This window comes from Populus nigra, chromosome 5, assembly GCF_951802175.1.
Source record: "Populus nigra chromosome 5, ddPopNigr1.1, whole genome shotgun sequence".
Classification (NCBI taxonomy): Eukaryota; Viridiplantae; Streptophyta; class Magnoliopsida; order Malpighiales; family Salicaceae; genus Populus; species Populus nigra.
In genome coordinates this window covers 15,313,176-15,327,527 of record NC_084856.1, presented here as the reverse complement: position 1 = coordinate 15,327,527, position 14,352 = coordinate 15,313,176, and the positions used below count along the sequence as shown (strand labels likewise).

At 34.0% G+C, this 14,352-nt stretch overlaps 1 protein-coding gene across 1 annotated transcript; it reads left to right on the top strand.

Moving 5' to 3' along the window:
* Positions 1-2,316: 2,316 nt before the first annotated feature.
* Positions 2,317-3,371, top strand: LOC133693422 (histone H1). The gene is made up of 2 exons (XM_062114633.1): positions 2,317-2,578; positions 2,722-3,371. The coding sequence occupies exons 1-2, from the start codon at positions 2,405-2,407 to the stop codon at positions 3,154-3,156; spliced, it is 609 nt and encodes a 202-aa protein (XP_061970617.1). The 5' UTR covers positions 2,317-2,404; the 3' UTR covers positions 3,157-3,371.
* Positions 3,372-14,352: the final 10,981 nt, after the last annotated feature.

Genomic DNA, 14,352 nt, shown 5'->3' with positions numbered 1-14,352 from the left:
TGTGATGAACTTCAATTTGTAATTTGAGCTAAGCTACTGATACTTTCTTAATATGGTTTTCTGCTAGTTGATAGAATCTGTTCCTCATAATGGCTGTTTAATTTGGATGCTTCGTATTGCATCTAGTTACTCGTGCATCATTGTGCTTCAAAAAGGTCAGAGGCTGGGTTTCCCCTACAGCTTCAAGAGTCAGCTATGTGCTCCAGGTATTTTTTGTTTCTGCACCATTTCAAGAGCTGGCTGTGTGCTCCAGGCCAGAGGTGGATTTCCCTCACCTTGGCCGGAAAATGTTGTGGGTTCTTTTTGTTGCCTAGTGTATTGTGATTCAGAGGGTTTTGTCATATTGGTTACATGTGAACAAAACGAGCAAGACCCTTTGAATCACTAGGGATTGATACCCATGCAGATCAGCCATTAAAACAGCAACCATCCAATAGGTTGGTGATGAAATTTAAGTGATTTGATGTGTGAACTGCAATTAATCGCTATGCTAACATGTCTCAACTTTCAATCATATGATGCAGAGTCAACGGTCTTTTGACCCACGGTAAAGGTGGTGTTTGGCATTGCCGGATTATTTTAGCTTTTAAATAATTTATTTTTTAGTGTTGTTAAATCATTTTGATGTGTTTATGTTAAAATAAATTTTTAAAAAATAAAAAAAATATTATTTTGGTATATTTTTAAATCAAAAAAATATTTTAAAAAACCAATTTTAAATTTTGTTGCGGTCTAAAGATTGGAGATATCAATGGCCCTCCAGGCTTTCCTGTCTTTAATCAATGACTTGAAAATCACACAAACAACAAAAGAAAGTTATTCCAGCAGGTTACCATGCCCGCCTTCTCACTTGTATTCGCGAATGAAGCGACAAGACCTCAAATGTAAAATAAGTTAACGAGCATATCCAAGGTAATGGCACACATCATTTACTACTAAACAAGCTCCGACAGATTAATCAGAAGCGAAATCATTCAAGGACAAGAGGGTAACATTTAACTATGAAACCCTGCCTTTCCCCATGCTTTGAAGTTAGGGAATGCATGGGGGGGGGGGGGGGGGGAAGCTCACCTGTAATTGAGCTGTTTCAGCAAGAAGTGGCGAAAGGATCAAGTGTCCGTATGAATATCTGGTATGCTTGCCTTAAATGAATCTTAGTCGTACAGCTGATAGAAAAAGGCAGAGATTATAATTGTTGCCATTGTAGTTTTGTCCTGAATTTTGTTTGTCGTGTGATATCAGCTGTCTCTTACATGTAGTTTAATGTTCTGATGTCCTTTTTTCTGATAATTGATTATGTGTTTTTCGTTTCTGTTTATTGAGGGTGAGGTATAAACTGATTCAGGAATTCAAAACTTTTCAGTTAAGTTGGGAGAGATTATTAATAGGGGCTCACTTGCACACTAGTATATAATAATTTCTTGTTAATTGGGCTAAGTTAATAATTTTGGGTTTACATCTGCTAAGAACATCTTTGATGATTGTTTTTTAAAATATTTTTTATTTGAAAATATTTTGAAACAATATTTTTTTATTTTAAAATTTATTTTTAATATTATCATAAAATATATAAAAAAATTAATTTGAAATAATAAAAATAAAGTTTTTTCAAAAATATTTTTTCACCGTGAAAACAAAATGGTGAGATAGATTTAATGAAATGTAAAGCATTGGAGAAGTTTAGTTTCTTCCGTTTGCTTGGAAGGGATTAAAAAATAAGCTGCATGCATTGAAAGGGGTGTTAATGTGAAATTGTAAGTAATGAATTTTAATTCTGACATATCTACTAATAAGCGTAATCTACCCGCCGCAATCCACAAAGGCATACCCATAGGATTAGGATCCCACATCCCAATTCTTAAATACTGAACAATAAATAGAAAGTAACAAAACAAACACTGTTTTTCTTCAATGGCTTCAAATCACACCCAAATGCCAACCAATTTATCCCTTTTAAACAACATTGTGATCTAGACTTTCCCATCTTCAATCTCATAAAAACATCCACAGCAAGAAACCATCTATGCCAGGAGAAATTTGATCCCAAATCCATCCAAAAAACACACCTTTTCTTTATCATCCCCCCAGAACAAAACCAAGAACCAAGTGCCACGCCTGTTCCCTATCCACAACAATCCATGCCCTCCTTCCATTTATTCGCTAGCAAAAGGGAATATAAACAGCCATTAGATCCCTCTCCACGTGTACGTTCTAGATCTATCATTGCACACATCACCAATCTCCAGAACTCGAAATGGCCAATAAGAACCCGCTCTCTCCTCTTGTGTTCTCCCTATAAATGCCAACAAATGTCGTTCGGACATGACATAAGAAAACCATATCAGCAGCATCCGGTATCTCTGTCCAATAATATTCTGCGCTTGTTCTACCTTGCTTGATCACCATGACAACCAGCAAAGAAGCTGAAACTGAAGCTCCCGTGGTTGAGCAGCCCCCTGCTACAGAAGAGCCCAAGGTGGACGAGAAGCCTTTGAAAGAAAAGAAGCCAAGGACTCCTAGAGAAAAGAAGCCTAGACAACCTAAACCAAAAGCTGTTGCTCATCCTCCTTATTTTCAGGTCTTTCTATGTATTTTCATGCTCTTCCTTTTTTGGTTTCTTGATTTTTTTTTGTTCTACGAGCATGCCCTGCTATTATTATTATTATTATCATCTTTATTTTTATTGATGTTTGATTTAATTTGTGGATTGTATTATTGTAGATGATCAAGGAGGCTATATTGGCTTTGAATGAGAAAAGTGGGTCCAGTCCATATGCAATAGCCAAGTACATGGAAGAGAAGCACAAAGCAGTACTCCCAGCAAATTTCAAGAAAATTCTAGGTCTTCAATTGAAGAACTCTGCAGCGAGAGGAAAGTTAATCAAGATCAGGGCATCTTACAAGCTGTCAGAGGCAGGAAAGAAGGAGAAGAGCACTACAGGGAAAGTCTCCAAGGGAAGCAGTGCAGTGAAGAAGACTAAAGAGGTTAAACCTAGCATGAGAAAGACCAGGTCTGTGAATAAAGCTGATGCTGGTGCAAAGAAAGTTGTTGGGGCGAAGAAGGCCAAGAAATCAGCTGCTGCTAAACCTAAACAGCCCAAGTCTATCAAATCTCCTGCTGCCAAAAGGGCAAAGAAAGTTACTGCTACTGCTTAGATGTATAAATTTTTTACTAGCAGAACGGCACAGTAGTTAGTTTCTGATGTTCTACGTTGGGTTTGTGTGAATATGGGATTAACTGTGTTTTCTAGTTTATGTTGGGGTGTCTATCTTGTGAAACGCTTTTTGGGGCACAAGTGGTCTATGCTTTGTATAATCTTGCGAGTTTAGAGGTTAATGGAACTCAGTTTTGCGTTCTTGCTTTTTCTGAATTCTGTGTGTTCGTGGATACTGTTTTTTTCCCCTTTCAATCACATTTTCTTTGCAACCGAGAACTAGACGGTTCGAAATGCGGGTGAGAGACTACTTGGATTTATGTCCAAGTGTATTTCAGTGATGTACGGCGACTGTTTTTTATTTAAAAATATATTAAAATAATATATATATATATATGTATATATATTTAATAATTTTTTGATATTAATATATTAAAATAATTTTAAAAAATAAAAATAAATTTTCATGTTTTGAATCATATCCCAAATAGGTTAGTGATGATCTCCAAAGTGACATAACTTGAAAAGGGGGCTGGGCAACGAGAACAAAAGCAGTATTTATAGCTCAGGTGCTTTGAGCTCCTACGATATCCATGAGCAAACACAAGGTCTTTATTTCTCCAGTGGGTCATGAATTTCCCATACAAATCTTGAAATAGCAATTTGGTTGTTGGGTTACAAGCTAGACCTTAATTAGCTTTCCATGATATAGGCTATTCAGTGACCCTTTCTATTGTCTACGTTAATTATGTTGTTAGACATCCTATAGCATAGTTATTAAACCCGGCCCGGCCCGGCGGGTCGACCCGGGACCCGGTCGACCCGGTGGCTGGACCGGTCCGGGTTTAATAAAAGACCGGCTGTGGCAACAGCCCGGCCAAACCCGGGCAACCCGGCGGGTCAACCCGGGACCCGGGCGACCCGGGCAAACCCGGACGAGACCTGGTTTTTTTTTTTTTAAAATGTGGGATTTGAAACCTATTAGTATATATACACTATGTTCCCATGAAAAAAACAATATTTTTTCAATGTGGGATAAAAAAACCTTTTGGTTTAAATACTTCAACTTAAAAGGATAGCATAATATCTTTTCAATGTGGGATTTGAAGCCCTTTCATATATATACACTATGTTCTCATGAAAAAAACCATGTTTTTTCAATGTGGGATAAAAAACCTTTTGGTTTAAGTACTTCAACTTAAAAAGATAACAAAGTATCTTTTCAATGTGAGATTTGAAGCCCTTTCATATATATACTCCATGTTCCCATGTAAAAAACCATGTTTTTTCAATGTGGGATTTGAAACCCTTTCATATATATATACATTATGTCTCCATGAAAAAAACCATGTTTTTTCAATGTGGGATAAAAAAACCTTTTGATTTAAGTACTTCAACTTAAAAAGATAACATAATATCTTTTCAATGTGGGATTTGAAACCCTTTCATATATATACTCCATGTTCCCATGTAAAAAACCATGTTTTTTCAATGTGGGATTTGAAGCCCTTTCATATATATACATTATGTCTCCATGAAAAAAACCATGTTTTTTCAATGTGGGATAAAAAACCTTTTGGTTTAAATACTTCAACTTAAAAGGATAATATATTATCTTTTCAATGTGGGATTTGAAACCCTTTCATATATATACTCTATGTTCCCATGAAAAAAGTTATGTTTTTTCAATGTGGGATTTGAAACCCATTAGTATATATACTCTATGTTTCCAAGGAAAAAGTTATGTTTTTTCAATGTGGGATTTGAAATTCATTATACTCTATGTTTTCAAGAAAAAAGTTATGTTTTTTCAATGTGGAATAAAAAACTTTTTAAAATATTCTTTTAAACTTCATAATATGTATAATCTATATTTACATGGATTTTTTCATATGAAATATTAAAACTTTAATTTTTTTTTAATTTTTCCGGGTTAATCCGGGTTGACCCGAGTTGACCCATGAAACCCGGAACCCGGCCCCTTGACCGGGTCAACCCCCGGATCGGGTTTAATAACTATGTCCTATAGTCTTCAGCCTATCCTTTTTTTTATTTTTTTTTAACGTGAGTGTCCGGACTAGTTTGCGGGCACCTCTACTAATCTCATGGACTCTGAAATTAACGACTATGTAAGTCTCCGGTGGCCATTATATAAACAACTATAGGGCTCGAATCTGAGACTATAAAGGAAACAAATTTCTTGATTCCAAACTTTTACTACTAGACCACCACCTATATGGTTATCTTTAGCCTATCCTTCAAAATATATATATATATGGTGCTCTAAAACAATCAGACTAAGGTGCCGTTTATGTGATTCCAAACTAGGCTAGATATCGTTTTCAAATACATGAAGTTTGGGACAATTTGCACAGAGACAATGCCTTGATTTCTGAAGGCTCCGTAGAAGGGCCGCAAGAGCATATATAGGCTCTACAAGTGGCGCCTGTTTTGGCTCACGAACCACCTCAAAGGAAACGCTATCCTTCAGCAGCAAGCTTCCTTGACCCACAGGACACAGATGACGTGATGTGTTAAAGGGCTTGGATCAACCCAAGTGGCTTTGCTTGTCTACGTTGAGCCTTTCAATATGATCTGGGTGGCTCGGTTTTGTTTCGGGCTTCCAAGAACAAGCTCAGATTAGCACATGAAGTTCAAAACATCAAAATCATCAATTGGTTGATGATCTCTTAATCATGCCCCTTTTTTGAGTTTATGATCCAAGAATGATCTCAAAAGCTCTGCATTTTTTATGCTCAACATCCGTGCTTCAAGCGGAGAAGAAAGCACGACTAATCATATATATTCTTAATTAACGTAATTTATTTGGCAACTTGTCGTTTCTCATGTCTTATTAGATTATATGAACTTCAAGAAATAGGTATACTGGTTTAGAAGGCTTGTTATTTTTTTACTTCTTAAATTCAAATCTTAAGAATAATATCATAAAAAAATTATTAACCTGGATGCATCATGTTAGAAATTTGGTTTCAAAAAATAACAGCGACATCTAAAGCCAAATTAAATTAAATATGGAGTTCATTTACAATTTGAGATAAAACTTTGTGGGAAATTATTTTTCAATATAAATATTTTAACATGAAAGATTAACATGTCTAAAATTAATTGTGAATGAATGAATGAGACTTCCATCTCAAAATTAAAACCATTGATTGACATACCTTTTCAAATCCAAAAAAATTTTAATCCCATATTAAAAGATTATAAAATTTTTATATCGTTTATATAGTAAGAAACTGAAAAGTTAAAATTAAATCTTAAAAGTTTTGAGAAGAAAATTAGTCAAAGCTAATAAAATACAAGAGAGTATGGTGGGGATACTAGATTTAGACAATAGATCACACGTGTGTATAGACAAAAATAATAAGAGATAATCTAGTCGATCACTCTATGAATGGGAGACTAAGCATCTTCAAGCCCATATTATTATATTTTTATTGAATTTTATTATTGAGGCTTGATTTATGTTATATAGTTGGAGAATCTTATTTAGTTGACTGAAAGCTTAATAGTTGGTTTTATAGGTTTATTATTTATATATAATTCTTGATGTTATAATTGTTTTTTATAAAGTGATAAAAAGTTACAAATTCCCCCCCTCCAAGTATTTCTCTTTTCCTAAGCTTTTTTCATTTCTTCTTCAACTCCACTTCTTCTATTTCTTCATATTTTTTTTTACTTATTTTAAATCTTTCTGTCTTACACTAACTTTAGTAGGGGTGAGCATTTTCGGTTCGATTCGGTTTTGGACCAAAATAAGTAATCAAACCGAAATTATTTTTTTTCAAGTTTTTGAACCGAACCGAACCGAAAATCGGTTCGAATTGACCATGTTTGTTCGGTTCAGTTCAGTTCGGTTTTTTCTCTTCCAAACCAATTCAAACTGAAAATTATTTCTGGGTTTTTTAATTGATCATATTTTTTTAAGGATTCTATTTTCGTTTTATTTCTAATTTCATAGATATGTGCTTTCTATGCTTATTTTTTGAGAAATTTTCTCTTTCTCAACAAGTATGACTCTTTTTTAAACTGGTTGGGCATGTATGATATCCAGAAATTCAACCCCGATTTTTTTTTGTTAGATCTTTGCCCAAAAATTAAACTTTGCAAAAAGATACACAAAACAAAAGGAAAGAATAGAAGTCATTTGATTGGAGGAAAAAAAACAAAGAAAATATCAAAAGATATATGTTATTAAAATGTAAAACCATCAAAACATTATTATTTGAACAAGAGGAAACAAATCAAAGAGGAAGGGCCAAACTGTTACATGCTAGTTTAAAAAATCCTCTTTTTTCCCTATCCAATCTTCCCTCCAGTTCGTTTTAGAACCACCACCACACACTCGTAAAGAAAAAAACACTAAACTCACTCTCAATGGTGACAGATCCAACTCAGTTGCACCAACTCAGTCTCATTCTCCAATCTAAGGGGAGAGATGGAAAGAGAAAGGGAGGGGAAAGATGCAGAGAGAAGAGGGGGAGGTGCGGCTACTTTTGTGTTTAGGGAATGCAGAGAGCAAAGTTTAAGCTTTAGGTTTAGGGTTAGAAAAAGCATCCTATTTGTAGTTGTTTTTTTTTAAGTGCTAGTCTGGTTGAACCGGTTTGGTTTGGCTCGGTTCAATCAATTTCAGACTTTGAAAATCGAAATCGAAATCGAACTGAACCGGAATTTTTTTGTGATTTTTTAATTGGTTAATTCAGTTTTTTTTAGTTCAGTTTTTTCGGATATTTTTTTCGGTTTTCTTAGTTTAATCGATTTATCATTTTTTTTTCTCACCCTTAAAATTTAATATCAGAGTAAAAGCTTTTTAGTTGTTTCTAAAATTAAACATTCTATGAAAGAGCTTGTTTAAATTCCTGAAATTCAACACATTTATAAACCCTAAAATTTATGGGAGCTTTCATCAACCATGACCTAAAAAAAACAATACTTCAAGATGAACAATAATGTGACCTAAAACAAAGTCCACTGCTCAAATTTGCCACTAAGTTGAGAACCCCATTCCTTCTCAACAAAACAATAGCCATAGCCACAACCTCTAACCTAGATAACATAGTTTTAAAATCTGGCTTGGTGGGTTAACTCAGGACTCGGCTAAACTGAGGCTGGAATCAGGTTGGGTTTGTGAAAAAATAAAGGTAGTTAAAAACTCGGCTGATCCGGTAATCCTGTTGACCCGATAAGACTCGTTGACTATTTTTTTTTATTTTTTATCAAAACGATGTTATTTTGATTTTTTTTAAAAAATTAAGGTTGACCCGATACCGGATCAATCATTAAACTAAGTTTAAAAACACGCCTAGCCACCATCACCCATAATTGTAGGCTTATAGCCCTCTTTCACCAACCACCACGTCCATCCACTGCCGAACAACCACAAAAAAAAAGACGACAAGCTTAATCAACAAGAAGGACTAACCCGATCTTTACCACAAATAGTAGTGGCCCCTCCCGATCCCCACCATGAATCATAACACTTCAAAGATCAACCACCGTAGTAAATCAGTCAACTCAGCAATCACCAGATGATGAAGACCAAATTAGTAGCTAACAAACTATATCGTTTTCCCCCAACAACTCCTTCACACCAGTAAATTATGGTTTTACTTTAATCAATATCAATGCATGTGCTCCTTTTTAATTCTTCACCTATTCAAAAACTATACACCACATTTGGCTCTTACACAAAATTAATTTCATATATATTGTCCTATATATTATTGATTATAAATATATAAATCATAATCCATTTATTAGGTTAATATATATACTTAATTACATTTTCATTCATGTATATAAATTACAATGAATATGATAATTACCCGAAGAGCTATTATTAGGCTACCTATGCACCCTTCAATATTTTTAATCATAACTCCTTCTATGAATATTAGATTAAAGCATTCAAATTACACCCTAGATTGTAAAAAATTCTAATCCCTAATTTTTTCATAATTATTCTAAGATGCATGCAAAATCTCAATTAAAAAATAATAATAGAAGAAAACTCACCTTAGAGTATTAGTTATGTGTATTTTGACTCCAGTTCAATCTTTCTCTTTGATCACTCTCTTCTTCTCTACAGTTCAAAGTTTTGAGTGTATAATAAAATAAAAGATCGTTTTTTACAACCAGGGTTTTTATTCTCTTAATTTTTAGGTGTTTTAAAAAATGATTTCTATTTTAATAAAATTAAGAACTTAATGCAAATTCAAAAATAATTGCCCCCCCTCTCTCTCTCCACACACACACACACACACACACACACACACATGTCAAGTCAGGTGCTCAATCTCCCTCTTTTTTTTGGTAATAGTCTGAATTTTATTAAGAAAAAAAGCTACAAAGATAATAGCCTAACTTACATTAGATAAACAAGTAGAGGAAAGGAAAGCATAAAAACTGTTGCATGAAACATGGGGGAGCAACAAAAAAAAAAACAAACAAATCATAAGAAACCAACTCCTCCCAACTAAACATTCTCTATATTAAGCTCTAATGAGTTGGAATCAAGCCTCAACCATAAAGTAATACTTTGGCGCACTATGGAGAAACAAATTTGAAGGTTAGGGGCAGCGTCATTAAAAATAACATTATTTCGGTGAAGCCAAAGATTCTAAACAACGCATGAGAAAAGAAGCTGCCATGAGAGATTCTGCTGCTTGCAGACTTTAGAAAAACACTGCAAAAACCCTGATTAGAAAGCAATTTCATCCATATATTCCAAGTTTAGCTCAATTTCCCTCTAAGAATGATATTATAACCAAGTTTAGATTTGGGTGTGGTCAGATCATGGGCAGGCGCGGCTTGATTTGTTTTTTAGCTCAATTCATACTCCTTTTTTCTTAGTTGAGTGCGGATCATGAATTCATGATGATAATGGAGTTTCTCCTGCCAATATTCAAATCAAACTTTACAAAATTAGCAACAGCTTCACATTGAAGGTCAGTTGTCTTAGCCATGTCAATGTAGCATCTTAGAACTAATCCGGCCCCCTTCCACATTCTATTTAAGCATTGTTTTCAATTCCTAATAATTCTGTTTTCAATCCTACTTTCCAAGATGAATAGTAGTTTTGCTTCGCACTGAAATCAAATATTGGTCAATTATCATGCTTTATATCGAGTCATGTAAACACACACGCCCATAACATCTCATAATTAAATGCTTTTCACACTATATATATGTTTTTTCTAAATTAGTTTTCGATTTCCTAATAATGCTTGTATATATGTTTGTGTTTGTACGCATGAGAGAGAGATTTCACATTTTCATGGTAGCAATTCTATAGGGAGAGCACAGGAAAGGGAGGCATGGAAGGTTGTTTCGTTCTTTATTCACCTTTTGAGGTTTTTCTATCTTATCTTTGCATGAAAAAAAGCACATAAAAAAATGGGGTTATTTTGTTGCGTGCCATCATCAACATCATTGTTCTACAAAAAAGGAGCTTGTTTTGGTCAACCGTTATACTAATTGCGATCCATTGCTCATCTTCTTAAAAGCTTTAACATGGAGGCTATTCGATGGCCCCATGAGCTTGTAGATGACACTCCCCCGACCAAAACCCAGACAGCATGTGTTCCATTTTTTTATATTTCTCTCCTCAATCAAGAGTGACAATCACAATCAACAACATTCCTTTTGTTCTGCCGATTATTCAAACAATGTTTCATTGGCTTTCATTTGGTACAACGTGATTGGTCCAACCTTGTATGGCTAATTTAAACTGAACGTGTCCTAGCCCCTGAGATTAATGCTACCACATATTAATGAAAAAAGGAAAAGAAAAAAACAACTACCCTCGATAGAAATGATGATTATTTATGAACAACAATCTAAGATTAGTAATTATCCATATCACTGGCCAGTAAATATTTTGAAGGATTTAATTCTTTAGCATAACTCGGGTTTTTAGCAGCATGACGTGGTTGTGGCCGGGGATCAATACCTTATTCATATTCAACTTTGTAATTTCAAAGATGTTCCATATTTACTTGGTCCGTTTTGTTCCGGATAATAGTTAACAAAGAAAGATGATTGATAGCTAGGGCAAAGAAAGAAGTGTATATATTATATACACGATATGTTAGGTATTAATTGAGAAATTTAAGGAATAGTTTTATAAAAAAAAATCATTAAATAAAAAAAAAGATGAGAGGAGAAGCGTGTTTTCTGAAAGGATGGAAAAGTTAGAAAACATCATTTAGATGTTTTCCAACCAAAAGCTATATTATGGAAAAATGAAAAACCACCATTTCTTTTCCTAATTTGTAAAAATATTACATCTGAACACAAACTCTATTTTTCACCTTCATTTTTCTTGAAAAAATGGAGTATTACTGGACACACCTTAGCTATAATTTTTGACAAGTCTGAAACTTCGAACCACATGGACCCGGCTGCCGAAATATCAGAACAACTATGCCTGTTAAAGTAAGTATTGGAACCTTGAGTCAAGTAACAGATCCTGTGGAGGTGTCTGCAGAATGACATTATGACTTTGAAGAAGACAATACTGATTGTCTTTGGGTGTAAAGTCTATTTTGTTGTTTGATTATCAATCACCTCCCACCACTTAAAAATGCAGAGTAGAACTGGAATTATTAGGAAGACTAAAGTGCAGTAATCATTGCTAATCAAAGGCAAAATGCTTGGTGACATGGCGCAGTCCTATTGGTGGTTAAAACCAAATGCTTTTGAAAGGTAATATGTGCAGTCACTGATTTGGCTATTGAATTTGCAGAAGGAGAACTTCAGCACGCAGGAGAGTCCATGCTGAAAGTGAGTTATTTCTTCGACTGTACATTGTTATCATTTGACATTGATGCATCAGCATATCCTACTTCTGTGGTTCATTTCAATTTGCTCCCACTTAAGGACATGTACGTACATCAATTAGTCGAGGATTGTAATGTAGATTTGAAAACATAGAAGCTAGGCTTCTTTAAAATTGCATTCTAAAAGGCTAATTAATAAGATGTGCAAACATGTTTCAAAATACAATAGGTTTAGGAATAAAGGTTTTTTTTTATTTGAATAAGGGATAATCATATGTTCATGTTAATATTTTATTTTTTAAAACTTAAAAAGTAGATGATTGATAGTAAAAAGATTAATACCTATAATTTTTTTTTTTGTGGGGTTTAAGGACCCTCGAGTGATAAAATCAATAATTTTTTAGAAAGAAATTGCAATAAATAAAAGAATAAACATTGAATTCAAAAAATAAGAGTGTTTTTTCTTATTTTGGTATGATAAATGCTCTGAGATTTAAAAGTATTAGTATATAGAAAATAAAAATTATGAATCATTTACTTGAGTAGTCTGAAGGGCATTTATACCCCTCAGACCCCATGATTCCCGCTTTTCTAAAAGGGTACAAGAGTATATTTCCACTATAATATTAATAAGAAATAAATATTTTATCATTAATAAAGAAAAATATCTCTATATGACAACATTGAAAATAAAAGTATATTAAAGGAAAAATATCTAGAATTATTTTTGTCCTTTAAGGATCTTTAGAGGATGAAAATAAATCATTGCTAGTTGGGGTATGCCTGGGGCAGTCTTCTTTGCACTTGGGCTTGACATGCGGTTGAGCCCATACCAAGTGAGGTTTGCCCTAGGGCAATTCCCTTTGCACTTGGGCTTGATATTTAACTAAATCCATGTCAATTGAAGTCTGCCTTGGGGCAGAATCCTCTTGACACTTAGGCTCAGCACACAGCAAAGTTCATGCCAAATAGGGTCTGCCTAAAGGTAGTTCTCTTGCACTTGGGCTCGACACGCGGTCGAGCCCATGACAACAGGGTTTGCCTTGGGGTAATTCCTTTGGCACTTGGGTACAAAACGCGATGGAGCTTATGCCAACTGAGCTCTGTACTATGGGTTCACCACATAGTTCTCTTCCAGGGAGGACTTTACTAGGAATGATGATAATTTAATCTAAAACCGATAAATAACAATCTAAACCCAATATAAATGGGTGAGTATTTTTTAAACTTGATAGATAATAGATAGGGTATGAATATTATCAAACTTGACTTGCAACTCACTTGTACCTAACCCAAAATATATATTTATATTATATAAATATAATTATAGAATATTTAGAGTTTTTTTTAATACAATATGATATATACATATCTTGATACTTGAAACCTAATAAATAATTTATGGATATCTAAATCTTTTACTAATGGATAATATACAAGATATAAATATCAAGAAATTCGACCCACGTGTATCCATTAACATCCCTAGATTTAACCCTAGCTCTTTCAGGAGGGGCAATCCCTCTGGTTCACAATTTAATTAGCTAAATGAAAATGTTAACACATGTTATAGCTTAGATGCATGGCTATCCAACAAACTATAGCAAAACATGCTAGTAATTATGAGAGAGGACATATATACATGTGAACATGACATCTAAGTTGTATTAACCTTTTACGGTCTTCTTTCGGATTTGATCTAAGTTATTATTATCACTTCAAGAGTAAATCAAATGAGCGGAATGCGTTCTTAATTGCATTGCAAAAGCAAGTGATAAAAGAAAAATTAAAATCAATAATATGCAAATACAAATGACGCAGCAAATAGGACATGAAACTTCAACGTGAACATAGAGAGAGAGAGAGAGAGAGCTGATTCCTATTTTAAAGAACACAAATTCAATAACTTGTTACAGCTACGGATCTTATCTTCCTCGTTATTAGGCTCCTGATTTGCTGCTAAGATTTCTCTTTATCTTCTGCCAGGATTAATTTTAGTAACATCCACTTGATTCTCTACACGCATACAGGGATTGCAGTGGGTTGGTGATAATATTGGGCTTCTAGTGAGTAGGTGAATTGCCATTAATATATATATATATATATATATATATAAACGGTTATTTTTTAAAGTATTTTTATTTAAAAATATATTAAAAATATATTTTACACTGATATATCAAAATTAATTAAAAAAATTTAAAAAAATTATGTTAAACCGCAAAACCATGTACATCATAAGAGTACATGTGAATAAGCTAACACAACATCAACAGAAGGTCCAAGTGTTAATAAAGACAAAGCATGCCCAACGGGATAACGCATGCTAGACAAGCCATGGACCCACCAAGCCCACTTGCATGTTCCCATGCTGACCATGATCGGTTCCATATTCA

What these genes read in the sequence shown, in the direction of transcription:
- LOC133693422 (XM_062114633.1), top strand. Translation starts at nt 2,405, where the DNA reads ATGACAACCAGCAAAGAAGCTGAAACTGAAGCTCCCGTGGTTGAGCAG. An exon ending in CTCATCCTCCTTATTTTCAG is followed by an intron (nt 2,579 to 2,721) that starts GTCTTTCTATGT and finishes GTATTATTGTAG; the next exon opens with ATGATCAAGGAGGCTATATT.